The sequence below is a fragment of the Euphorbia lathyris genome, chromosome 4 (assembly GCF_963576675.1).
Source record: "Euphorbia lathyris chromosome 4, ddEupLath1.1, whole genome shotgun sequence".
NCBI lineage: Eukaryota > Viridiplantae > Streptophyta > Magnoliopsida > Malpighiales > Euphorbiaceae > Euphorbia > Euphorbia lathyris.
In genome coordinates this window covers 36,569,657-36,597,646 of record NC_088913.1, presented here as the reverse complement: position 1 = coordinate 36,597,646, position 27,990 = coordinate 36,569,657, and the positions used below count along the sequence as shown (strand labels likewise).

Sequence of the window (27,990 nt, the reverse complement as noted above, 5' to 3'; positions counted from 1 at the left end):
CATTATTGGAGGCGTAGAGTCAAAGCCTGAAAATATAACAATGGAAATGAAAAACATTCTCATTTATTCAGTGCAGGTGATAACATATTTATAAAATTAAACTATATTTTTAAGAAGAAATCATGGTGATGGTGATGGTGATGGTGATGTAGTCAGTATAAACAATTATTTTCTCTATACACAAAATTCGAATTTGAAATTAAACCACTACTCCAACCCACAACTTAAAAATCAACTAGAACAAAAGAATGTAAAGATTAAATAATATAACTATATAATTTTAATTATATAGTTGTAGAGATCCTAGGGTAGGATGGGAAGCTCCATGGTACCCTCTGCCACCGCACAAACAACTATGGATCCTCAAAAAAACAAATATTGGAGGACATCAATTTTTGAGCTGTATAATAATGCCATAAAAGGGAAAACAGAAAAGACGAATAGTGCCAAAATTGCAAATGCCATCAAAGGGTAAAGGAGAAAAAGACGATTTGTCTTGATATGTTGCCAAATCAGAAATATTAATCCCTCCACCTTCCTCACTCTCCCTTGACCGGACTGGAAAAAGCTGGAAGAGAAAAGATATTACTTTGAAAACCTTAATCTGGACCAATGTTGGTACTCAATCCGTCATTTTCCCATTTTCTTCTTTTTTTTCTCTGACTGTTCATGGTTCGACCGTTCATGTTCTTTGAAGAAATAGCTTTCTGACTCGGTGGACACCATTATTAAAGAGTTCTTGCTCGTCTGTTAATTAAATAGACATCCTTCCCCTAGTCCTATGGAGCTACTTTGTTCCACTCACTCAGTGTGCTCCTAGCTCTTTGGCGAATGATGATCAGGAAGTCTATAGCTAATGGCCGGAATTCCTCTTATCTTATTTAGCTACTATCCCAACCCGGACAAAGGAAGGCTCATCCCAAACTCCGTTGCCCTGACCCTTTCCGATATTGGTTAAGCGGAAGCGCCTGGATCTGAGGTACATAAAGATATTTTGCAGCTTGGAAAAATCCCTATGAATGGTGATGTTGTAATGACCTTTACCATTTAGCAGGTGAATCAACCTTTAGGGTTTAGAGTTTTGGTGAAAATGGGGAGGAGGAAGAAGAAGATAAACAAGGAAGAGATATGTGAAGATTGGTGTTTCGAATGCAAGGATGGAGGATCCTTGAGGATTTGCGATTACAAGTAAGTTTCCATCACTTTCACAACAATAAATAAAAAAAGGAACTGATTTGGGCCCCAATCGGACAAACAAAACTTTAACTTTTAGGCAAAATATACACTTTTTGAATATTGTTATTGGGATTTTTTAAATGATTAGTTAAAAAGTTTTCCGATTCACTATGAAAAGTATCAGTTTCAATACTTTAATCACAGTTTTAGGGTGTTTGAAACGCTTGCACTGAATCCGTTGATTGTCACCGGGCTTTATACATTTGAAACCGGTGTTTTAAATACTGATTTTGTACAATATTAGCTCTAATTTTTTATAACCAGGTTTTGCTTGAAGAGTTCTGGTCAGGAAAGACATTATTTTCAGTAATATTCTTGTTATTGTGCTATATGGTTAGGATAAGGTATAAATCTAGGTTATGATTATTGGTAACAGCGCACTTATATTTTTATTCATTTTAGCGCACTTTTCACCAAAAGTTTGATTTTTTATTTGGTTCTCGATGTTGGGGATGACAACGGGGACCGTATCTGTGGGTATCCGTATGTTTTTTATTTGGTTCTCGATGTTGGGGATGACAACGGGGACCGTATCTGTGGGTATCCGACACTACCCGATCCTAATGGAGTTATCCGTATGTTTTATAAAGTGTATGAGACCAAAAATATTACCCATGACGGATACGAGAATAACCCGTATGGTATCGGTACCCGTCATAACCTTTTTATATATTAAAAAATATTATTGTTTTTTAGATGTAGGATGAGAGATTCAAACCCACAAACTTTTGTTTTTCAACCATTGAGTCATTACTAAGCTATTTTATTTTTATTAATTAAGGTTGAATAAAATATAATTTAATATTTAGACTTGGTTATTAATTTCAATCAACATATAAGAAAAATCCTAAATCACTCGTATCCTACTATGCAACATATTTGTTTAACTTTTAGATGGATGATTTATTAAAATTATGCTTTGTTAAAGTTGTAATATTTTTTATTTTATGTATCGTTTCTTAACGGGTAAGGGTACCCGCGAATTAAATCGGATGGGTATGAGATGCAACAAGTATACTCATTAGGGTAATGAGACGGATACGGGTAATTAAAAAATAAATGGATAAGAGTTTGGGATTGACACCACCTGCGGGTGCCCTACCCGTTGCCATCCCTAGTTGATGCACGTCTCAAGCAACTACATAACTATAAAACAAGGCTTAACACATTAAACCCTTCTAACGTTGTTCAAAAAGTTTGATTGGTCCCTGAACTTAGATAATTTCTCGTTAGCTTCCTCAATTTACTCAAAATAACTTATTGGCCATCCAATCTTTTTTAAAGTGGCCTATTAGCCCTCTATATTTGCTTACAATGATCCATTTGCCTCCTAAATTTATTTAAAGTGATATACATTGCGATTTATCTAAATATGTAAAAAAATTCAAAACTTACATTATAAAAGCCTAATTTATGATTCTAATTAAAACAAAGTAAATTTCTGTTTTGTACATCTTTATGACGTTTTTATAAATTTAGGGACTTAATTATATCACTTAAGTTTAGGAGTGATAAGACAATATGTAAATTCAGATGGCCAATCAAACTTTTTTGATAAATTCAAGAGCAATTGATATATTAAGCCATAAAACAATAAGGGTTCTTCTTCAACAACTTTTACCATTACAATGTTGAATTTGTTAATTTTTTTTTCCTATGGCCAAACCTTCTGCATATTTATGGCACTGTGGCTTTCCCTTGTGCCACTAATATTTTCTTCATGACTGGTTGTTGTCATTTTGAATATGAAAATATCAACATTGAAACATAGGAAGAACAAGCATAAAAGTGTAATATTGAAGGATATATTTATTTAAGATCCAAGTCAAAATTTCAACAGTGATCTTCTTACAAATGCCACGTGATGGAGGATATTTTTCATGAGCTGGTTTGTCACTCCTCCTGAGTTCTCCTTGATGATGATATGATGATACTTTGGACTTGTCATTTGCTAGAAAAGTGTTATGGCCCTTCCCTTGGGTTTATTTGTAACAAAAGCGAATCAGAATTTGTAAGTGGGGCTGGTGCATTTCTACTTCTACTGCAATATTTTCTTGTAAAACACTAAAAAAGATCCAATTTTCTTGCTCTGGAGTTAGGATCACCTAGAAGCACTTCCATCAAACCTAGAGAACTCAATTCTAAGGACTTGTTTGGAGAGAACCCTTCAATCTCTTTCATAACTTTTTTTGCTGAAAGACACTGCTTGTTTTTCTCTTTATTTCTTTCAAAATAAATAGGAGACGAGGGCATGTAACTGCTGTCCAAGACAGTTACTACTTGTAATTGCTATTGTGGACAGACAATTACCCATACTTCCAGGCGGTTTTATCACAAAATGCAGAACTTAGTACACGTTGGAAAGACTAATAAACTTATGACACATGGAAACACAAACTAATAATAATTAACTAATTTCACTGGGTTGCTGGCACATAACAAAAAGCTTTTTAGAGTAATTTTCGGATTGATTTTCAGATTTCATGCCTTTCTTTTCTTCATGTGTTTGTATCTTACTAATCAACGCAACCACAATAAGTTATTTCAAATTAAAAGACACTTCTAATTTTTTTGACTCAAACCTTTCTAGAAGACATCATCATTTCAATCAATATTTAAAGTAGCAAACTCCTTACCTTGGAGTCTTATTTAACTTACCATTTTTCAATAATTTTGGAAGTATAAGTTAGAGATTAATATAAGATCTTTATCTGACCTTAACTATTAGTTTTAGCTTTAGTTCTATGATATGGTATTTGAGCTTCTTAGACCAAACTGTCGGGTTCGAGTCCTGACAACTCCATTTTAAGCAGCCGTAGGAGGGGGTTTTTTAGGTTTTAGTTTCGGGGTTTTGTATGGAGTCGGTCGGTTCATGTGCACATCTTGTATGCTGTCTATATATGTACCAAGCTGAGCATTATTAAAATCCATATTTCAACTTGAGGGAAGTGTTATAGAATAAGTCAATGTAATAAATGTAAGCATGTCTAAGGCTGCTGTGAAAGTTAGATGGTTGCAAGTAAGGTCTCTATGTTTGCTTAATTGCAAGAGTAATTTAGTGAGAACCTTATATAAATAAGTGTATTCATTTTAAGTTTAATATATTCATGTAGGCTCTTAATCTACATGGTATCCCATGGATTTCTCTACATTTTCATGGTCTATAACCTTGAGTTTGAGTGATATTATTTCGAGTGGTACTGTTTCTGAGACTATGTTATTATCTGTAGCAAGCTGAGCATCCAACTTGAGGGGAGTGTAATAAATGTAAGCATGCTCAACTTGAGAGAGAGAGTTTAGTACATGTAAGCATGCTAAGGCTGCTATGCAACTAGATAGCTTCTAGTAGGATTGCTCTTAAGTTTATCATATTCCTGTAGTATTTTAGATTACATGGTATCCATATATTTCTTCTTATTTACATGGTTTTTACAACTTGCAATTCAAGATTGGTTTGATCTAAACCATGAGATTTCAATTAGTATTAGTCTTACGAACTTTAAGCCATAAGGTTTTCTTTTCTTTCATGAAAAAGCTCAAGAAATCTGACATTACTAAAAGTATACAATTAGGTCTCCATACTTTTTTCAAAATGAGTTATATATTACACTTCTCAAATTCAGTAAAATTTAATTATTGGTTGATGCCTTACTACCGCAGTTTTCATTCAAGATTTCTCTCAGATAAACATTTTCTTACCTATTTCTTTTATTGTCTTTTGATTTCAGGGATTGCCTTAAAGCATATCATCCGAAATGTGTAGGAGAAGATAATTCCTTCTTGGAGTCTGAAGTTCCTTGGACCTGTAGTATGTTGCTAATTTCTTGCATGATTGCTTTTTGCGTTCAATCATTTTTACGAAATATTTCTCCTGAAGTGAAATATTACTTGGTACATGCAATATGGATAAGTGAAATTTTGAGTAAATTACACCTATGGCCCCCCTTAATGTTTGATCACTCTAATAACAGGTAACCCTCTATTGTAGAATTGATGGTACTGATATTCTAAGCAACTTTAATTTTTGAACCTTTTGGTTTAGGGGTCATTTAGGTCGTGTTTGGTTAGGAGATAGAAAATGACTATTTAGAAAGAGAAATATCCAAATATAGTGATTTATCGAAAACCGTCTAAACAAATTTAACTCTCGGACTTATTCATTTTGAGGTCGCCATCTGTTATTTGAGGTTGTTTACTTTCATAAGAGACTTTTATGTTAGTAAAGAGCAAAGTTCAGAGACTTTTATATCCGGTTTTGAAGTTTAGAGGCCATAAAGAAAGTAAAGCCAAAGTTAAAGGGCCACGGGTGTAATTTACCAGTGAAATTTTACTCTTATACTTTCCTTAAGTGAGCACTGCCTGTTAGACCTCACAGAAAGCTTGGAACATCATACCAACTTTCTTATATCCTACATGCTACCAACCATAATGCCATATCCTCCACTATTATGATAAACTTCTCATTGGCTGAAAACATTTATTAACAAACCATAGAAATATCAAAGATCTACCTCAACTTAAAAATTTTATCCCCTTCTTGCATTATCTTTTCTACATTGCATTATGTGTATCCTTTTCTTTTATCCAACTCTTAATTAGAAAGTAAAATGTTCAGGTTGGCATTTTTGCTTCAATTGCAAAAGGACCCCAAAGTTTCATTGCTTTTGCTGTCCAAAAGCCATATGCGGAATTTGCCTCTGTGATTTTGAATTTGCTGTAATTGATCGCAGAGGAGGATTCTGCAATAACTGCTTAATGCTTGCTGGGGTTATCGAAGGAGTAAAAGATCCATATCCTGATCAGGTATATATATATTTTTCTTCAAACAAATTGTTCTCTTAAACATATATCAGAAATTTTTGTTTAGTTCTTCTAATCTTTGTATGAGTTTAACTGTTTACTGTTTCCTCATTGAATAATGCATGCTTATTAATCTGAAGGGGAAGGTAGACTTCGATGACCGAGAGACATATGAATCCATATTCAAGGATTATTGGGAATTGGTTAAACAAAAGGAAGGCTTAACTTCAATTCATGTCCGTAATGCAATTGAATTAGTGAATAAGGATAGTAACTCCAAAGACTTCTCTGACTTGTCTGGAGGTGAAGATTCTAGTCAAGTTGAAGATGAATATCAACCTACATCTACTAATGATCGTTCTAATGATAGGAAAGGATATAAAGCAATGAACAAATGTAAGAGAAATAAGGGGAACCTGAGTGCAATGAAAATAAAGGTGCAGCCCAAGAAAAAGGAGTTCAACGGATGGGCATCAAATCTCCTTTCTTACTTCCTTGACTCTATTGGTAAAGACACAATTGAGGAATTATCGCAGCACGATGTTACTGCCATTGTCTTACAGTACTGCAATGAAAACAAGCTTTTTGATCCAGTGAAAAAGAAGAAAGTTGTATGCGATGAAAGATTGCAATCTCTTCTAGGTAGGAAATCTGTTCAGAAGAATAGTATATATAACCTTCTCACACCCCATTTCACTGTGAATTTTGAGCAATCCACGGATGAATATGAACACTGTTCGGAAGACGAGGATGTGAGTGCCTCAATGTCCCGTAAAAGGCAACGAAGATCAAGCTCAAATACGAAACCTCAGAACAATGAAGCTGTTAATGTGGATGTTCATCAGCAAGGTTGTTTCGCATCTATGGTTGCTCAAAACATCAAACTTGTTTACTTGAATAGGAGTTCAATGGAAAAGCTTTTACAGCAACCTGAGACTTTTGATGCTAAAGTAATAGGAAGTTATGTGAGAATCAAATCTGATCCCTTTGACTACTTGCAGAGAAATATTCATATGCTTGTAAAAGTTACAGGTATTTCTCTCAGTGTATCTCTCTTCATGATGGCTATAAATTTTTATTATCTCTAAATCAAGTTAATCAGTTTAGTTGGTTAAAGTGTGTGATAGTATGCTTTAGTTTGTTTGAGTTGCTCTATCTTTAGAACCTATGATGACTAAAATGCAAGAGCTCATTAGAGAGAATCTTAAATCTCCCAAAACTAGTTGCTGGAAAATACTTGCTTCCTTTCTGCTTTATTTCTTTCAACATAAACAGTTCTTGTAATATGTAATTGCAGTACAAGACAGTTACTACTCGTAACTTTTGTCTAAAACAGTTACCCAAAAGTTTCTGGCAGTTTTATTATAAAATATAGAACTAAGGACACATAGGAAAATAGACAATGAACTTGTGACAATTAGACAATAAACTTATGACAAATAGAAACACAAACTAATAATAATTTGATAATAACATAACATTACTCCACCCTTTAAATGGAGCTTTGTCTGCAAGCAAGAAGGATAATGGAGGTGCATATGTTCCACCCAAGTTTTACTGAATATTAATATGTAACCAAACGAAATCATAATGTAGGAACGAAGAATATAATTCATTAAGGCTTGAAAAGTAGACAGAGCATTACTATGCCGAAAGGGCATCACCAGGAACTCAAAGTACCCAGGGATAGTCCATAAGTCTGTTTGTGAAATATCAGTGACCGCATGGATAGGGACCTATGGTTCAGCTAACTCCACACTGAAATCGGATTTTGGTTCTTTATCAAATTTCTTCCCTACGGCAGTTGACACTTGATGCAGCCATTTCATGCACTAGCTCTTTGAGTTGGTCTATCAATTCCTTCTATTTGGCTTCTCAAATCATACCATTCTGATCCGTTCTCTACCTTGTTTATACATTGCCAGAAACTCCTTCAATTGTTGGGGGTAGAGTGATGATAACATCCAGCTCTGAAATTTTGTATTGCTCTAGGATCCAGTTATTGGAAGGATATGATTTTCTCTTGAAACTAGGACATAGGGCCCTGTTTCTGTAACATGTAATTGCTGTCCACTACGTGTAACTTCTGTCTAAAACAATTAAGAAAAGTTCCAGACTGTTTTGTTACAAAATACAAAATCTGAACCTAGGACACATTGGAAGATACACTGATAAACTTAGGACATATAGAAACACAAACTAGTAACGGTTAACAGATTCCATGGGGCTGCTGGCACATGACAGAGGCATAAGGGAAGAGGAATATATATAGATATAAGAGATAAGAGGTAAGAGAAAGGAGAAACAGAATAAGAGAAAGAAGAACTAGAAGTATATAAAGATAGAGAGATTACTTTCAAATAATGAGTAGAATTTAAATTATAGATACTTATTTGTAAATTATGGATAATATGCATGCTACTTGGATTTTAATCTACGGATGACTTGGTAGAATTAATCGACTTGAGAATTTTACTTTGTTTTCTCCAAAATCCAGATTACAAAATATATCAAGCTATATTTGATGTCTTGAACTCAAGTGGTGTTGTTCATTTATTTCTTACCTCTAGTTGACAAAGTTGACCTGCTGAGGAGATGATTTATATATCGTAAATATTTTCAGGCATAAAGAGAACTTCAGCAAATGATGAACTCACTAAAGACGTTCTCCTGCGCGTGTCCAATGTGGCAAAAGACATATCTATTTGCCAGCTATCAAACGATAACTTCTTTGAGGTGATATTTTTATTTTGGTAAATAGATCCGATTAATCGGTTCGGGCTTGCTCATACACCCTTGTTGGTGGCTCCTCTTCCAATTAAAGTCTGCTACATACAACGTCATATACTAGGACTCGAACTCAAGATCTCTAATTTAAGTAACTTGAGACCCTTACCACTGAAGTCAATCTTATTCATATTTGAGGCACAATCCTGAGTGAATACTGTTCAAAGAATAGACTGCTTCACATTTTCAATTTGATATTTCATTGTTAGCAATGGCTTATTTTAAGAATTTTTTAATTTAATAGCTGAATTATTTATCAAGAACTTGAAAGTTTCTTTATTATTATTGTTATTATCGTCTAAATTTTGAGTTATTAGTTCAACGATGACAAAACTACATCCACATGTAATAGTGAAAGTAATAGTACAATTTATTAAGCATCTTGCTGAAAAGGTTGCATGGGTAGTTAACTTCTTAGTCTTATTTTTCAGGAAGAATGTGAGGACTTACGGCAAAGGGTGAAAGATGGTCGGCTAGAGAGGCCCTCTGTTGTAAGTGTTTACAGTTAAGCAATTTGGTGCGTTTAAAGTGTACATATGACAGCTTAAAAAAATTTCTGAACCTTAATTTGTTGATAAATAATCATGGATGATACAATTTGGGCTTTCTATTTAGAAGTAGCAACCAGTAAACTTCTATATGGTTAAACATAAAAATGTACTCATTTTAGATGCTTTGATTGACAGATGGAGTTCAAGGAAAAAGCCCGAAGTCTCCATGAGGTTATAACAAAACAGGTATGCACCTGCTTGCAAATGATTACACAGAATATACATTCCTTTACATTTCATCCAAAGGTCTGAGGCGAGTCTATTATATAATTCCTAGAAAATGATTACACAGAATATACATTCGTTTAGCTTGTCAGAGATTATAATAAAAAGTTATTATTGGGCCTTAACTACCGGCATAAGATTTTGGTTCAAATGGTCCCTTGACATGGTATAAGATTTTGGTTCAAAAAGTTATTATTGGGCCTTAACTACCAGCATAAGGTGCTTAACTATCATCTTTAGCTTTTGGTTCAAAAGGTTACTTGACAAGCTTGATATTTTTAATCATTTCTTGCTCTGTTGGCTCTAACTTCTAAATACATCACTGCATATTTTGCTTTGTTATTTTGTCTCTTCAAACCTTACTTTTGTTGTTTCCATCTCTACTCTACAATATATGCTAGTGGATTGTGAAAGAGCTGTATCGTTTGCAAAAGCTTGTTGATCAGGCAAATGAGAAGGGATGGAGAAGAGAATATCCTTTTGACTTTCTAGTTTCTCATTCTGTGTGTGCTGAGATTTCAGTTGTCAAATAGAATATGTTAACATTTAAAATGCATTTCTATTCTGAGATTTAATACTTGATTTCAGGAAAACTTTTCTAAGTGACTCAAATGTTCTATTGTCAATACCTTAATCTAACATTTACTACTTCCATCCCAAATGATAGATCGCTTTCAGCCTTCACTTGGTTTAAAAAAATATAATTAAGATAAGCTTGAATGTCAATTTTTTGTACATAATCTTCCTAATTTATCCTTATTTAACTTACTAATATGAGTGTAGGAATATTAAATTATTACAGTTTTAAATAACATTGGTGTTGGGATTATTAGAATATTTAAGTTAATTTGATCTGCTTTGATGTGGGTACTACCAATCCTCAGAAGAACCTATTACTTTCTTTATCCCAATAAAATTTCAACGAGACCCTTAACCTCCATTTGCATATACACTTCATGAGTACATGGAAAGAAAGCAGTTGCTTGAGAAATCATCAGAACAATCTCGGTTGTTGCATGAGTTTCCAGAAATAATCGCAGATGAAACAGAAGTTGAACCTAATCACAAGCACTACTCTAAGAAGGATGAGCAAGAAAATAGTATCTTGCCTGAATCAGATTCCATGGAGTTGTCAAAGCCATCCGCAAAAGATTCAAGAGGTGATGGCATCGTTTCAAGCTTAATCGATGCAAAAGATTTTGCAGGTCTGTTATGCTATTTCCTTAGCAATATGTGTATGATAGCAAGTTTATGGTTGGAATATAACTGAATTAGTTTCCTTTTTCTTTTTCCAGAGCATGAACAGGAGAACCATCTTGAAGCATCCTATCCTGAACTTGAATCAGGACAACCAATTGCTTCTCAATCCAACTCCGGTCTTCCAGAAAAGCTAAAAAACGAGGAAAGAGATCCAACATCTGAGATGATGGAGATAAGTGACGATGAGGAGAAAGATATGAAGATATATAATCTCTCACCAGAACCAGATTCCAGAGAGTTGCCAAAGACTTCCACAAAAGACTCGAAAGGTGATGGCATCTTTTCCAGCCTAAATGATGTAGCAGATTTTGCAGGTCTACAACACAACTTCCTTAGCAATATGTGTTTGCTTATGGTATGATCGTAAGTTTATCAGTTCAAATATAACTGAAATAGTTCTTTTTCCTTTTTCTTTTTCCAGAACATGAGCATCATTGTCAAGGACCTAAATCTGACGATGTGGAGCAACAACATCATACTGTTTCTTCTCATGAAAGTAACGATGGCAGCATTCGTCAAGCATTGATTAACAAACCTGTCATAATACAAGTAAAGGAGAACAATCCTGAAGCATCTCATCCTGAACTTGTATTAGGACAACCGGTTGCTTCTCAATCCAACTCCGGTCCTCCAGAAAAGCTGAAAAACAAGCAAAATGAACCAACAGTGGAGATGATTGTGATAAGTGACGACGATGAGGAGCAGGATAATACTGTTGGAGTGACAAAGAAAACAATAGAGATAAGTGATGATGAGGAAGAACATACTACCATTGGATTGAGCAAGAAAACAGTAGATGACCCGAATTCATCCATATGGTACTGTTTGAGTGCACATGGGTTCAAAGCAGGACCTTACTCAATCTCCTTGCTTAAAGAATGGATGGATAAATTTTCAGATGAATTGAAATTCAAGGTTTGGAAGTCCGGCCAAAGCCCCGAAGAAGCAATGCTCCTGACTGATGCTATTCGCCAGTTTTCCCATGGGAAGTAGACAACTTCAAAATTTCTTATAGAAACAAATTATATGCTCACATTTTTAGTCTAGTGCAAAGCTATACCTAGTACAGATTAACCCAAAGTGTGGACATAACCACAGTTACAGGCTCAAGTTTGAGCCTTATAGTATAGTTTTGGGAGCTACTTCAGTTTAAGTAAGGTCTCAGGTTCGAGTTTTTTATATGACAAAAACAGTTATTTACTTTGAGGGCCTTCCGAGCTCGAATTCAGTAAAAGGATACTGAAATACCAAAAAATTTATGTATACCAGTCTCAGTACGTTTTGAAAACCAAAGTAAACTAAAGGAGAAGTTCATCTTTTATCATGTGCTTTTCAATGAGTTTGAGCAATGGTTGAAAGCAGGTTCAAATATATATGATAACATATCAGCACTGCCAAGATTCAACCTTTTTTTTTTTTTCTATTATGTTTCTGATGAATATCAAATAGAACATGGTTTGTCATTGATGTTGTTGTTGAGCGAATTTGTTAGCTGGGCCGAGTCCCTTTCAAAAATAACCTGTGTGAATCTGTAATCAACACAGAATCCGACTGCTTAGCTTCAATCTTAAGCGGATACAGATTGCCTTCAAATCTACAATCTCGACAAGCAGGAATACCGGTATGATCCCTAGCGACTATGTCTGGGCTTCCCCTCTTAGATTGAGCATTGCAGCCCTCATCCACAATAACTTTCACCCAACTCAAAGAAGGTGAGGACCAAGAAAGAAGTTGCTGATTTTCTATATTGGGGTTGATAAGGTTCAATGAAGATACCGAATCAAACTATTCTTTCCTTTTCACAGTTGCCATAAGAGAAAGCAAACACGAGGAAGATAACGGTGAGGCATATGCTGTTGACCATACAGATTGTGCAACAACTTCCAGATTTCCATAATGTTACAATTCACAAGGCCTTCCGATCTTAATGAGAATGGAGGAGAGAACCAAATACTTTATTTGGAACGTTGAGTTTCTGGACTTGCTGTCAAATCTTTACCTCAACCTGAGGCGTTAGAAGGTTCACTGAAGCACGGATCAACATGGATGCAATTCTATATATCCAGATTTAATTAGGTACTTTCCAGTTTTGTAGATTTAAAGTGGGGCTCAACTGAGAGCTAGTTTGATAGATTTTTTTTTTCTATTCTTTATAAATACATTTACTAATCTATACTATATATATATAATTACGGAAGCAGAGAGAAATGAAGTGTTTTAGAGGTCTTTTCAATGTAGTAAAAAATCAGATTAAAAATATTTAATTAATAAAAAATAAAAAATTTATATTTATAATATATTAAATAATTACTAGTCTATTAATTAAAATGATAAAAGAAAGCAAGAGTTACGGGAAGATGAAAAAACACAAAACAAAGGAAATCCAAAAGTCATAAATAAACTTCTATATAAAGCATGATAGATACTATTCCACTATTATATTCATTGGTCACGATAGATAGTATTATATTTCTGAAGGTAAATATTCGATTTTTTTCATATGTTGTAGTTATTTTGTTCTCAATTATGTTGTTGTTTTATTTTTATTAAACAATAGTTGTTATAGTTTCATCTTTCAGATTCATTTCTGTTGTTACCCATGTTCTATATCTCTCGCTATCTTATCCATGTTTTCTTTTTTATTTGTTTTTTTTTTCAAACTGATAGCTTCAATTGAAGAAATCTGACAGAAATAGAAGATGCATGAACAACTAAAAACGGAAAACACAAAAGTGTCAAAAATTACAAGAAATTCTTATATTTCTCAAGGTAATTATTCGATTTTTTTCATATGTTGTAGTTATTTTTATTCTCAATTGTGTTGTTGTTTTCTTTTTATTAAACAATAGTTGTTATAGTTTTATTTTTTAGAGATGAAATTTCATTTCTGTCGTTATCCAGGTTCCATACCTCTCGCTACCTTATCCATGTTTTCTTTTTTATTTGTCTTTTTTTTTTCAAAATGACTAAAATAAAGATTTTGTAAATTTGTATTCTTTTTTAGTATATATTGCTAGGTGTTATCGTTTCGATTGCTAGCTCTTAACTAAAATTTAGATTTTCGACTTTATATGAACTCAATTTTTGGCTTTCTCAATTGTGCTGTTGTTTTATTTTTATTAAACAATTGTTGTTATAGTTTCATATTTCAGAGATAAAATTCCATTTCTGTCGTTATCCAGATTCCATGTCTCTCGCTATCTTATCCATGTTTTCTTTTTTATTTATTTATTTTTCAAAATGACTAAAATAAAGATTTTATATATTTGCATTCTTTTTTAGTATATGTTCCTAGGTGTTATCGTTTTGATTGTTAACTCTAACTAAAATTTAGATTTTCGGCTTTTATGAACTCAATTTTTAGTTTTAATTGAAGTTAGATTAATTTTTCTAATTCGGAACATGTTGAAATATTCCACTCATTTTTTTAGTTTGAGTTTAGCTAATTGATATGGATTGTATTTTTTATTTTTATGCATTTTGGTACAAATAGATATAAAGTTTCACATGATAGTTGTTCATTGAAGTTTGAGACATATTAAATAAAATATTAAAGAGATATTGGAATATTATACTTATAATGAAGTTTATTTCAATATAAATTATGTTATATTATTATTATTATTATTATCAAGAAGTTATTTTTTCCCAATTTTCTAGACAAGGAGATTGTAAGCGTCTAATACGCTTGATAAGATGTTTATTCTTGAAGAATGTGGATTATGCTAGATACGAATTCAAAATCAAGGTAAATAAAAATAAATTTTGATGCTCAAAATCCTAAAAATGTACATTAATTATGGATATTGAGATAATTGCTTTTGCAACATTGGCTTATATAATTTTTAACTATTATATTATGGTTCGTACAAAATTGTTAGTATTTCACATCCGGGTCTGGTGGAGATTTTTCTTTCTTCTTTAATGTAAGCGCATTGTGCGCAATTGTTTTTAAAAAAAATGAAATATGATCATAGGACAAATTATTGAAAAATATTAATTAAAAAAATATTATTATTTGAATCTCTTCAAATTCTCAAATGTTGAGCATAATGATTCTAATTAATATAATTAATTTCGCATATTAATTATAAAACGTTTATTTTTGGTACTGAGTGGTTACAATTGTGATTTAATTCTATTTAACTAAAATTAATTTATGGACTTAATACTGCATTAAGAAAAAATAAAATGTTTAATTAATGGGCAAAAATATTTTCACTCTCCTCTTTATACGCTTATGTCTCGACATTCTCTCTTATTTTCAAAAAAAAAAACCCGAGAGGAAGATAGTTTTCTTCTTTTTTTTGTAGAAAAGGAAAGGAAAGCAAAGCAAAACAAGCAACTACACCGGGATTAGCCTAAGAAAGCTAACCCCAATCCTATCCTCTAAAAGAAGAGGAGAAAGAGCGATAGGGGGAACGGTAGGGGTAGAAACACCTAACACCCCCTCATGGCCTGCCGCCGCCAAGTGATCTGCAACACGGTTCTGCTCCCGGAAAATGTGGCTGAACTCAAGGATATCAAATGAGGGGCTAAGCCTCTTAATAGCTTTAATAAGGTTGCGGCTATGAAGACCCATGGCATGACTACCCAAAATCATATTGATGGCCTCCAAGTTATCTGACTCCACAGAAAGCCTCTTAACACCCAGCCTAATCGCCAGCTGGATCCCAGAGAGAATGCCCCAGAGCTCCGCAGAGAAGGAAGAACCCAAACCCAAATTCTGGGTAAACCCAGAAAGCCAGGTGCCTCCCGCATCCCTAAGAACACCTCCGGCAGTAATCTTACCATTACTGAGGCAGGAACCATCAGTATTCAGCTTCACAACCCCCTCTCTCGGCCTGCTCCAGCTCACGAGGTGGACATCACTACTCGGGGAATATCTGACAAGGGACTCACCTTTGAAACTATCAATAATAGAGGAGAGTTTCTTCAAGAAGAACTCAGCTAAGTTAGGCAAAAGCACAGCTTTATTATCAAAAATCTCCTCGTTCCTCCATTTCCACACTTGATGACAGATAATGGCAAAGAAAATATCCCCATGCTCCATATAAGACAATAACTTTCCCCTAATACCATCTGAGAACCAGTCGTTCACAGAATGGGACATGAAGGAAGAGAAAGTATGATGAGGGAGAATTTTCTTCCAAACCTCTTCACTCTTAGGGCAATCCCTAAGAGCGTGGCACAATGATTCAACATGGCCTCTACATCTACCGCAAGCTCCAGAGGTCGCCAAATGCCTTCTGTATCTACCTGAGTTAGTAAGTAATCTGTCTTTAATGCCCAGCCACAGGAAGCTCCTCATGCGGTAGGGGATTTTAAGGGACCAAATGGTCTTCCAAATATCCGAGGGATTATCAGTCCTGTTAAGGGAAAAAGCTTCAAAGGCAGATTTGCAAGAATAGACTCCATTGTTAGTCAGCGCCCAGCAATGCTTATCCATGTCTTCCTCTTGATTACTCACCTTCACTCCTCTAATTCTAAGGAGAGTCTCAAGGCTAAAGAAAGAATCAAATTTAGGCCAAACCCAGTCCCCTTCAGAGTCCACCACATCGGCTAACCTCCAGTTTTGGATATCACTAGGCGGGGGGGGGGGGGGGGGGGGGGGAAGTGCACACATCCACTAAAGGTTTATCCCAAATCCAGGTATCAAATCAGAAGCTTATGGACTTACCATTACCCACATCCAGACCAACCCCCGAGCAAAACTCAGTAAAAACAGCGCTAAGCCCTTTCCAGAGGAAGGAACAATTGATAACTCTCTCTTTCGGGCCCCCAAAGATCTTATCTTTTCGATACTTACCACAAAGAAGGCGAACCCAGAGAGAGGAGGGGCATTGCCACATACGCCAAAGGAGTTTCATTAATAAAACTTTATTATTATCCTTAGCTCTCCTAATGCCCAAACCCCCTGAATCTTTGGGCTGACAAACCTCCTTAACTCTCCTAATGCCCAAACCCCCTTAATCTTTTTGGTCCCTTCATTTTTTTTTTCAATTCTTTTGTTTGTTTTTCTTACTTACAAAATTCAAGAATATATAATTATTAGAAAATATTAATGAAGTCAAATAAGTGATATCTGCGAGTATGACTGATATTCTATATAGTGAAAGAATGGAAAAACAAATTGATTGAACGTCTTGATGAGATATTACGAGATGAAAATAGGAGAAATCATCATCTTAAACTGATTCAATTAGATATATTGGGTTATTGTAGCAGAATGAATAATTGAATTTGAATACTTGCTGATCATGAAATTCCATCAACCAAAATAATTATCATCAAGATGAATTTCTGACTAATTCTTACGAATTTTATTTTTTTTATATGTAACATATTGAATTGATAAAGTTTCTTTATATGCAACATTAGAAAAGTATTGATTGTAATAGTTTATAGAATAATATATTGATGTTGCTTCCATTTTAACATAGATTGTAATTCTTTTGTATCGTAGATATAATATTTAATTTTAATTGTAGTTTAATTCAATTTTTGTTTAACCTATATTGTAATTCTTTTGTATCGTAAATATAATATTTAATTTTAATTATAGTTTAATTCAATTTTTGATTTTTTTATTATATTCTAATATATTTCTTAATTAATCTGCTATTTTATTATTATTGTTTCACAGAATATTTGGAATATGAAAATGTATTAAAATTCCTAAAAAGTACAAATCATTGAATTTTATAAAAATAAATAAATCATTCATCTTTAGTTAAAATTCTATAAAAAAAAGTAGTCAATTATTTTTAAAATTAATTTAATTTGAATTATCATTAAAAAATATATATTAATTTCAAATATACATAATATAAATTTTTTTCATAGCATGATATAAAATTATTTAAAAGTAAATATGTCAATTTATTTATTTATCTAAATTATATAAAAGTTTCATATCCCGTGCATCGCACGGGTTTTCGACTAGTTATAATAATAAATTCTTAAGCAACCTTTCAAATTTTTAAACTACTACCATAAATATATTTAATAATAATAATATTAATAATTAAGTTCTTAAGCAACCTTTAAACCACCATACCATAAATACATACACAGAGAAAGATTAAGGCAGAGTTTAATGTAATTTTGGAATTAAAACTTTTACTAATTAAGACGTGGGGTATGGGCCGGCGAGCCCGCCCGGCCCGCCTAGGCCCAGACCCATTTAGCCGGATTTGGACACATGAAAATGCTGTCAGGCCCAGGCCCGTATAAGCCCGCCAAAAATTGGACGCACTTGGGCTTTACAAATTTTACATTGGGCTGGTCCGGCCCGGCCCGATATACTATATATATATATATATATAAATTATAATATATTTTTATAAACATAAATATAAATAACTTTTTATCAAAAAAAAAAAAAAACTTAAGTTTGTTGTTATATATATAACTTATAATATATATATATATATATAAATATCAATTATAATATATTTTTTAATATACAGATGAGCTTGGACGGGCGGGCTTGGGATTCATATCTTAGACCTAAGCGCAGCCCGACTAAATTTCTTGCTGGCTGGGCTTGGGCTCGTCAGGCTTTATTAAAAGCCCGGCCCAGCCCGGCCCATGCCCAAGTATGATAATAATAAGTGGGCGACTATATACCGCACTAAAATTCCGGTTCACCGCCCTGTATTGACCCTTTTGCCCTTCTCATTATTTCAAACATAAGTTTTGAATATTCCAAATCCTCTCAACTTATTTTCCATTCTAAAAAAAACCGACCAAAAACGAGATGGCACAAAGAGGAGGCATCGGCAAAGGATACATGGGTATTACGGTAAGTATTTCCATAAAAAAAAATTTCAAAATCGTGAGTAATCGGGCTGAAATTCGGGATTAAAATCCCAGAATTTGACGTAGGCGGGCGACCCGCACCATCTCCACCTACGGTGGAACGCATGAACTATGCGTTCCACCGTAGGTGGAGATGGTGCGGGTCGAGCGATCCACCGCATGGTGGATCGCATGCGCCGCACGTTCCACCACATGCTGCATAGGCGGAGCGTGCTGAGGGACAGGATGAGGCGGCTGATATAGACATGGACGGGGATGCTTCTATGCATCGTCCTAGTGCTGATACTATCCCCATAGATCGTGGCATCGTGACGAGGGGTCGAGACGGACGATTTTCTTCTACCGCAGCATCTTCTTCTGGTAAGAGAAATTAAAAAATGTGTTTATTTGTATTTGTGTTAATCGTGATTATTGAAAAATATACCAAAAATTTAATGTAAACCGTTTGTTGTAATTTCAGGTAGCAGCAAGCGATCAAGGAGTGTAGAGGATGACTGGGTGGTGAAGGACCCCGTCCCCGGGGGTCCATTTGATGGTGCTGTGATCCCGAGCTTTTTGGGACATATTGCATGTGCTATATGGGCCGGTCAGGATAGGGGCGTCCTTAGGTGTCATACCAGATCAGGGTATTGCACGAAGCTGAGATTATGGTACAGTGGTTCTTCTAGGACGATTCAGTCGCGTATCGAGTCATCTGGCTTGTTCCATTTACCTGGTATTATGCACGGTCACATAGATGCTGCTCTGATCACGACATTTGTAAAGCGGTGGCAGCCAGACACGTCATCATTTCACATGCCATTTGGCGAGATGACCATTTTGATGCATGATGTGTGGGAGATATTGCGCATCCCCGTAGATGGTGCCATGGTGACTGCTGATGCGACTGTTGATGAGCTTAAAGAGTGCGTGATGGATTTGTTTGGGATGACTCGGGTTCAGTTAGATGCCCGTCATTATGCTTCTGGTGGTATACGAGCCGCTTCCGTCATGGAGCACTGTGGAGGTGATCGGATTCCTGAGACCCAGGCTATAGCTTGGACGTGGCTGATGCTCGGTTCCACCTTGTTCGTAGACAAGAGTGGTGACCGCATCCGACCTTCTTGTCTGTTAGAGGTGCAGGACTCGGCGGCTGGAGCCGTTGGACTTTCTTGGGGATCAGCTGCACTAGCATATCTATACCGTCATCTTGGTATTGCTACCAGAGGAGATTGCGGGCAGATGACGGGTTGTATGACATTGCTCCAGTCCTGGATTTACGAGTATTTTCCTTGCTTCAGGCCACATCGAGAGGCAGTTACAGTTGACCCGGATCTTCCTAGGGCTTCGTTGTGGCCATCTATATCGATGGAGAAGAGCGATGAGCGGCTGAGAGCATTTCGTGCCCGGCTTGATGTGTTGACAGCAGATGAGGTATACTTGCTATATAATTATAAATACTGTTCAATTAAAACAAATTTGTATTACTTGTATGTGTTAATGTAATTTTATACATCTGTAGGTCATGTGGATGCCGTATGGCCCTGATGCCATTACTGAGACCCCGAGGACTCTATATTCTGATGGATACGGTATCGGGATGTGATCGAGCCGTACATACCGGGGCGATGCCTTCGACAGCTTGGACATGTGCAGACCATTCCTAGACCGATATTGCAGCCTTCTAAGGCTGTTCGCCCGTGGACCAGTTTGAAGTATCGTGTGGAGGTGCCAGCTGTGATGGTGCAGGGTATTTGGGACTCTTTTCCCCAGTCGTCTGTCCTTATACTGTCTGTATTCACTCCAGCACATACTCCATCAGATTGTGAGGATCAGTACATGCATTGGTACACCCGTCATTCACACCCTCGTTTACTTCCGGAGATTGTTGCACCCGGACCGGCTGTTTATACTCGCTCGAACAGTGAGATTGTAAGTTATTTTTGGTTTTTCTTGACTGGTCTAGTAATGTGAAATGATATTTACTGAAATGTGAAGTGATATTAACCTTGTTTTTTGTTCCTTACTTTTTACAGTGGGTTAGTCGATTATCTGGCTGGGGTGAAACTGTGTTGGATCACATGAGTCATCTGGACGAGGATGCTGCGATTGTATATATGCAGTCGTTAGAGCAGATTATGGGTGCTTGGCATTTGGCCAAGTGAGTTATGACTGTATTTTGAAGTATTTTAGTACTATTTTGACTGAATTTGGTGGATTGATATTTTAGTACTATTATGACAGAATTTGGTTTTTTTTGTGGTACGTTTTGTTATTATTGCAAATTTAAGAATACATTAGAATGACATAAACGGCATAAACTGTAAAAATACATTACAACGACATAAACTGAAAAAATACATTACAACGACATAAACCGGAAAAAAAAACATTAGTCACTATCTTCTTCGTACACCTGAATGTTTGGTGAAGATGTCGCTGGTATACCTGACTGTATTGCAAGGTATATCTCTTTCTCCTCTGCAATATTCGTCTCATATTCCACAGGAAAAATGTTCCATGGAGCATTTCCTCTATTTCTTGGCCAAGCTCGTCCTGGCAGGTAATCGTTCTTTGAAGCGCTGATACTCTGTAGTACTCGAACCTCTAATTTATAGCGATCCCAATTTTTCACGATCGAGTAAGGATAAGTTCGATGAACCTCATGAGAAATTTCAGACTCTGTCCATCTTAAAAAGACGATGGAGTTGAAATTTTTTTTAGGGATAATTCCCCTCTGATTATCACGCAGTAGTCTGGCGAACATAGCTTTCCAGTCATCAATAGGCATAAACCACTTCAGAAATGTTTGAATATAACTAGGAATATTTCCTTCATTCAAATTGTTCAATCATTCCTCTAGAGCAAATTCAAAAGGCATGTAATACATATAACATAAGAACCACAACATGTGTAGTGAGTATATTGGAAACTCACCAGCAGACGGAAGCTTGAAGCAAAACATAAATGGAGTTTCAGGATGGAACATTGTTGGACTCACAAATGTCTCTCCATATACACGGATTACGTAGTATTGGTAATCAAGCATCTTCGTCGTGCAATCAGACTTATTCAAAGTTGATACTATGCTTTTCTCGGGAGGAAAATTAGGGAACTCGTTGGTAAAATCAGATGAAGCCATTTATGTTTGAGAGTTTTCGTTGATTGGAATTTAAAGAGTAAATGTGGATAACTGAAGTAGCAAGAATGTTTAATTTTATAGATGGAGAATATAGCCGTTGGAATATAGACGTTGGAATATAGACGTTGGAATATAGCCGTTGGAATACCACATGTTCGAATATAGACGTTGGAATATATACGTTGGAATATAGACGACGGAATATAGACGCTGATACATGTAACATTACAAAACCACACATAATTGATCAGAATTCACCTGTAACATTACAGAACCACACATAATTGATCAGAATTCACCTGTAACATTACAGAACCACACATAATTGATCAGAATTCACCTGTAACATTACAGAACCACACATAATTGATCAGAATTCACCTGTAACATTAGAACCACACATAATTCATCAGAATTCACCTGTAACATTACAGAACCACACATAATTCATCAGAATTCACCTGTAACATTACAGAATATCAACCACTAATATCCCCTAAGTTGGGCCAATCTGGTCCACTGTGTCACCCTATCCTGATAGAAGCGCTCCCATCCTACAACGCTTTAGCCTCGGTGCACAAACCACCAGTGTACTATAGGGGGCACCGGAAAGTTAGGCGATAAATTTAAACGTATGTAGTGCTGGCAGTGATTCCCTAAATGAGCTATACAAATCTCACGTGATGGTCTTGTAGCAGTCGATGCGGCATACAATGGTAAGATAGTACCACACAACACTAATGTGTCCCCACCTGAGAAGCCAAATAACATGATAGCAGAATTGTACATGGTAGCAACCGGCCATAAGTCATCCCAAACGATCATCCAATAATCCGGTGTACAACCTGCACCGTCCCAACTTACTCTATGAAGAGCTGCATCAACAGTATCAACAAACACTCTTTGATACAAACAACGGTTAGCAATTACTTCATTTCGAATGTGATGCCTAACTGTCTGCCACGCTTCTTCGTCACCAAAAATGTAAGTTGCTACCGTACGGAAACCACAATTTCCATCACCTACAACGTCGTAGTATGATTCGACGTATGGTTTAATTATGCCAACTATTTTATCGGAATGTACGAATTCAGAACCATGATACGTTTTTCCATCTGCATTCATGTATATTAGTGTAAAACAACTCTATATTGCAAAACAGTTATAAAAAAAAGTTAGGTTTATCAGATATAATTTACCTGATGAGGCAGCATTATGTACCGAGGATGACGAGCTAATTCTGCCACTTCTACCACGACTCCTAGATGAACTAGTAGAACGAGCCCGTCCACGACGAGTTTTATTATATTCCCAAGAACTCGGCATACGTTTTGTGGATTTGCTCACCTTAGGTCACCCCCGCACGTTAATTTTGACATCGGGTTCGGTGTACTGAGCTTGATCAGGGTGTAGTTGATCATGGATAAACATTGAAATATTACGCATTACGGATGGGTCGGCTTTAGAGACTTGGTCCACTAAGGACTTAAAATATCGCTGCTCCTCGTTCAGATCATTACGCCCGTCATTTTCATCAGTGTGACCATGATTGATTAAAAGTGTTCTCCAAAACACGTGAACACTCTCAGAACTGATCATTTGTTCCAGATCACAAGCTCGTTTCAGCTCACATGCACATGGTATCTGATGCGATGTTCTCAATACACAACCGCAACGCACGTACACTTCATGGCTCAACCCTCTCATACGCTCTAACTCTTGATTCAACAACTGCAGACAATAATGAGAGACTTTGAATACAAGTTGGCTTAATGGGCGTCCGGTGAAAGTGACTGCTTGACGAAGCCGGGACTGTTCAAGCATGTACCTGATACGAAGACAAAATTATTATTAGTTAGTGAAATGATACAACCCTAAATGCAAATTCCAAAATCGCCGTAGAAAAAATTGCAAATACCTTATATTGGTTGCTTGTGATTCAATCTGCTTGTGAACCTTCTGCCATACCGTGTCAAGGGACCCAGTTGCCGTATTGAGCCATTGCTTTAGACTAGCATGTTTGCTCTCCACTCGACAAGTAGTTGTGTTACCAAAATGTAGAAACTCCTTTGTCCAAGCAACAATAAACTTCTCCTTATGCACCAACCATGTCTCCTCAACATACGAGATAACTCCTTTGAACCTGCTCATCTTTTCCTTCATCATCATAAGATTGGTCTCGTACTCCTCAATGGTTAATGATTCTAATATTGTTCTCCATTTGCCATTCTTGAATTTAGAGGCAAGGCCTTTATCTCCAATGATTCTATACACACGATCTTCCACATCCTTATTTATATGCCAAGTGCATAGCAAGTGCGCTGCTTGTGGAAAAACTTCTTGTATCGGCTTTAATAACCCAAGCTCTCTGTCACTAACAACAACGGTCGGGTTCAGATCATCCCCAAGCAAAATCTTCAGCCTTTGCAAAATCCAACGATAGCTCCTTTCGGTCTCGTCTTTAACAATAGCATACGCTATCTTGAAATTATTATTGCATGGCGTCATCCCAACAATCTCAACAAACGGCATTTTGTACTTGTTTGTTTTGTACGTTGAATCCATGCCGATGTACCAGTGGTAAGTCCTAAACATATCAACTGACTCTGGATGTGCCATGAACACATGCGTTATCACACCTGAATCAGTCTGTGTGTAATGGACATATTTGTTCTCCACAGCAATATGGTAGAATTGACTAGCCAGGTCTCTACCTTCAAACGCGTCCCTCCTCATTTTGTCCCTGTAATTATATATGTGTTTAATTACTGAGTTGTCCTCTGGGTATTTTTCTTTAACTGCTGCTAAAATAGCACAAGGCTTTGCTTGAACTGAAGACATATCACGCACAATTTGTTTAGATGCGATACTGAGTCCGCTCATTTGCCGACTTCCCTCTGGATACATACGCATTGTATGGTTATGCATTCCAGTTAACCCAGCCTTAGCCTTTATCCCCCATCCCGAAAGGTCTGCATGTTGATAGGCTTTAATCTGAAATTTACAGCGGCACGCTTTAGTTTTACTTTTCCTAATTGCAGGATCTTCATCATTTTTCACAACACCTCTATATCGTTCACCTCGTGAACAGCGCAACAACTTTTGTTTTCCCCCATTTTTGTGCGAAGATATTACAAGCTCAAACCCATTCTGAATAGCTATTTTTTTTGCCCAATCAATAACATCCTGACTAGAGGGGAAAACGGTATCCGTTATGAAACGCGAACTATAATCAATGTTATCGGGGTTCCAATCTTCTATCGGTACCTGAATATACAAAAAATTGACATTAAAATTACAAAAAAAATACTTCGGGGCTATTTCTCCCGTTCAAAATTAATTCGGGGCAATTTCTGCCCATATTGGCCTGAACGGACAGGCTACCCGTTTCACCATAGGTGGAAACGGGCAGCGCGTACTGCCCGTTCCAAAGGTGGAACGGGTGGCGCGTACCACCGTTCCATGGGTGGAGCGGGTGGCGCGTACCACCCGTTCCATGGATGGAGCGGGTGGCGATTACCATCAGTTCCTTAGGCCGAACGGGTAGTTCATCCATTCGGCCTAAGGAACGGGTGGTAATCGCCACCCGCCCAGGCAAAAACCAAATAAAAAAAAATAAAAAAAGGCTAAATAACGTTTTTAATTCTCGTAATATTACCTCGTGTTCGAACTCATTGTCTTCGGGAATGTTTTGATCCATTTTTTTCAAATCCGGGATTTGTGCTCGGGAGAGAAAACTAGAGAGAGTTTTGAAGGTTTTAGGGGAAAAAAAGTGGCAAGGGTATAATGGTCAAAACAGTGCGGTGAACCGGAAATTAGGGGCGGTATTTAGCAATACCCTAATAATAATGGGTTAGTTACAAGAAATTCACAATTACTATATAAAAATACAGTTATCTCGTAAGAGAGTAAGTAATTTTAAATTTGTCAGAAATTACTAAATTCATACTGCATATGTCATGGATAGACACATCATTTAGATATGGGCGTGCCGCTGTGGACATAAACAGAAAATTTGATCGATCTTCATGCTCTCTCCTGTAATGGGAGAACCTATGCTTTAGATATAATTGCAAACGCCATGGGAAACTGTATGTAGCGGTACAAATCCGGAGATTCTTAGGAAATTTTTCCTTAATATTGAAAAGATTTAAAAGTGAAATAATGTTAGGAAAGAAAAGAAAGTGAAGGGAAAGGGAAATTGAAGAGAAGAAAATGAAATATGCTTCAAGTAAGGGTTTCACACATTAAGAATGCCATGGACAAAGGGGAGGTGAAGAAATAAGAAGCAGGCGAAAGTGAAGAATGACAAAGATGAGAAAATATGGATTTAACTGTTTTAGTTTGACAAAAGGAAGATAAAAATTAACTGGTTGATAAAACACATAAAACCACCTTCCAAAATTGTAAAAATAAATTGATAAATGTTTTTTTGTTAAGCAACCTTTCCAATTCTTAAACTACTATACCATAAATATATTTACTAATAATAATTAACTTTTTAAGCAATCTTTCAAATTCTTAAACCACTACCATAAATATATTTAATATTAATAATTAAATTCTTAAGCAACCTTCAAATTCTTAAACTACTATATTATAAATACATTTTTAATATATATGAGTGGCATTTAAAAAAAATAATTATCTTTATATATTGGGATTAAATTATTATTTTTTTATTATTTTTTTACCAAAATTAATGAAGCATTATGATATATTCATGTAATTAATATCTACATGAATTATTTCGTGGACGTTACAAAAACACTTTGTCCACACGATATGTTTTTTTTTACTTTAAAAAAAATTGATGTGTACACTGTGTTTTTGATTTGTTGCTGATGGGTAATATAACCCAAGCACATATGAAATGAAGATAATGAGATTCATAACTATGAATAGTATAGAACATACACCTCCCCTGTCTCTATTCATGAACAACCGTTTTTGTTCGTGACCTCGGAAACTATTGTCAATAGGACAAAATTTATCTTAAAGAGACTGTTACATGTCTCATATATCTCAATTCCTGTTCTTTGGAAAGTTTTATGAATGTATATTCAGTGGTTCAACTACACGACAGGCATGCTAATGCAATGGTGATTTTGTAATTTCGGATGGGGTTTCAGATTTTATTTTGCAAGTTCTTGGAGAAATTTAATAAATTTAATGCAGTGACAGTTTTGAATTTTAATGCAGTAAATGCAATGATAGTTTTACATTCTAATGTAGTGCCAGTTTTAAATTTTAAAGGGATAAGGTACCAAAATAGATCTAAGGTTTTTGGGAAAGTACCAATTTAGGCTCCACGTTCAAAATAGCACCAATATAGGCAACATAACATCAATTTAGGCTTAACGTTTACAACATAGTATCAATTTAGGAATTACTAATAGAACATGACACGTCATCCGTTAAGTCTGCCAACTCAGTGTGCCACGTCACGTAAGGTACCAAAGTAGGCCTAATGTTTGTAGAAAGTATGAATTTAGGTCTCACGTACAAAATAACACCAATATAGGCTTAACGTTTATAAAATAATACGAATTTAAGCTTAACGTTTACAAAATACATCCAATTTAAGCTGTGTCAAAAATATAATTTTTATTTTTCTAGCATGGTTGTTAGACGAGGTGCCGCGGCCTAATCTCCTGGGCGGACCGGGGGGTGGACAACCTCATGGCGACGTAAGCGGTGATTGGCACCGAAAGCAACCAATCGTGGAATCAAGCTGCTCGGCAGGACCGGAGCTCGGAGATATGGAAGAGTCGCCACCCACGAATGGGAAAATGAACACCGATCCCTTGCGGGAGACCGGTGTGGGTTCGGGAAACTTAGGTACGAGCCGAGAAGGCTAGATCCTTTCCGGAGAAAGGCTACTAGGCACCCCGACATCGCCCGGTTATGAACCACCGGCCTCCTACTCAGCATGTTAGGCGATAACGGACTAATCGTATACTTCTTTAAGTTTAAAATTCATTTGAAACCATTTTCTTTCTTTTTTCAGAAACCGTTTTGAGCATATATTATTGGAAAGCCATACTAGTAAAGAATCACTCATTTATGTTATACATACACAGAGAAGGGGGAGAAAGAAGTGATTTATTTACAACTTCATTTACATGTCACGCTGTGTGTTTATTCTACACTAACTTATTTTTCCCAAAACGAGTTTATTTACAT

At 35.9% G+C, this 27,990-nt stretch overlaps 1 protein-coding gene across 4 annotated transcripts; it reads left to right on the top strand.

The window, feature by feature from the left end:
• Positions 1 to 423: 423 nt before the first annotated feature.
• LOC136225628 (uncharacterized protein At5g08430-like) lies at positions 424 to 12,172 on the top strand. Of its 4 annotated transcripts, none has more exons than XM_066013708.1 (12): positions 424 to 979; positions 1,055 to 1,188; positions 4,965 to 5,044; positions 5,852 to 6,039; positions 6,177 to 7,068; positions 8,660 to 8,772; positions 9,255 to 9,314; positions 9,510 to 9,560; positions 10,001 to 10,072; positions 10,552 to 10,804; positions 10,895 to 11,128; positions 11,281 to 12,172. In XM_066013708.1, exons 2-12 carry the CDS (start codon positions 1,091 to 1,093, stop codon positions 11,850 to 11,852), a joined length of 2,613 nt encoding a protein of 870 aa, XP_065869780.1. In that variant the 5' UTR covers positions 424 to 979; positions 1,055 to 1,090; the 3' UTR covers positions 11,853 to 12,172. The 4 variants fall into 4 exon arrangements, with proteins under 4 accessions (XP_065869780.1, XP_065869778.1, XP_065869779.1 ...); XM_066013706.1 differs by having other exon boundaries at positions 426 to 979; positions 10,895 to 11,173; XM_066013707.1 differs by lacking the exon at positions 424 to 979 and having other exon boundaries at positions 995 to 1,188; positions 10,895 to 11,173.
• Positions 12,173 to 27,990: the final 15,818 nt, after the last annotated feature.

What these genes read in the sequence shown, in the direction of transcription:
- LOC136225628 (XM_066013706.1), top strand. Translation starts at nt 1,091, where the DNA reads ATGGGGAGGAGGAAGAAGAAGATAAACAAGGAAGAGATATGTGAAGAT. An exon ending in TTGAGGATTTGCGATTACAA is followed by an intron (nt 1,189 to 4,964) that starts GTAAGTTTCCAT and finishes TTTTGATTTCAG; the next exon opens with GGATTGCCTTAAAGCATATC. An exon ending in TGATGTAGCAGATTTTGCAG is followed by an intron (nt 11,174 to 11,280) that starts GTCTACAACACA and finishes TTCTTTTTCCAG; the next exon opens with AACATGAGCATCATTGTCAA.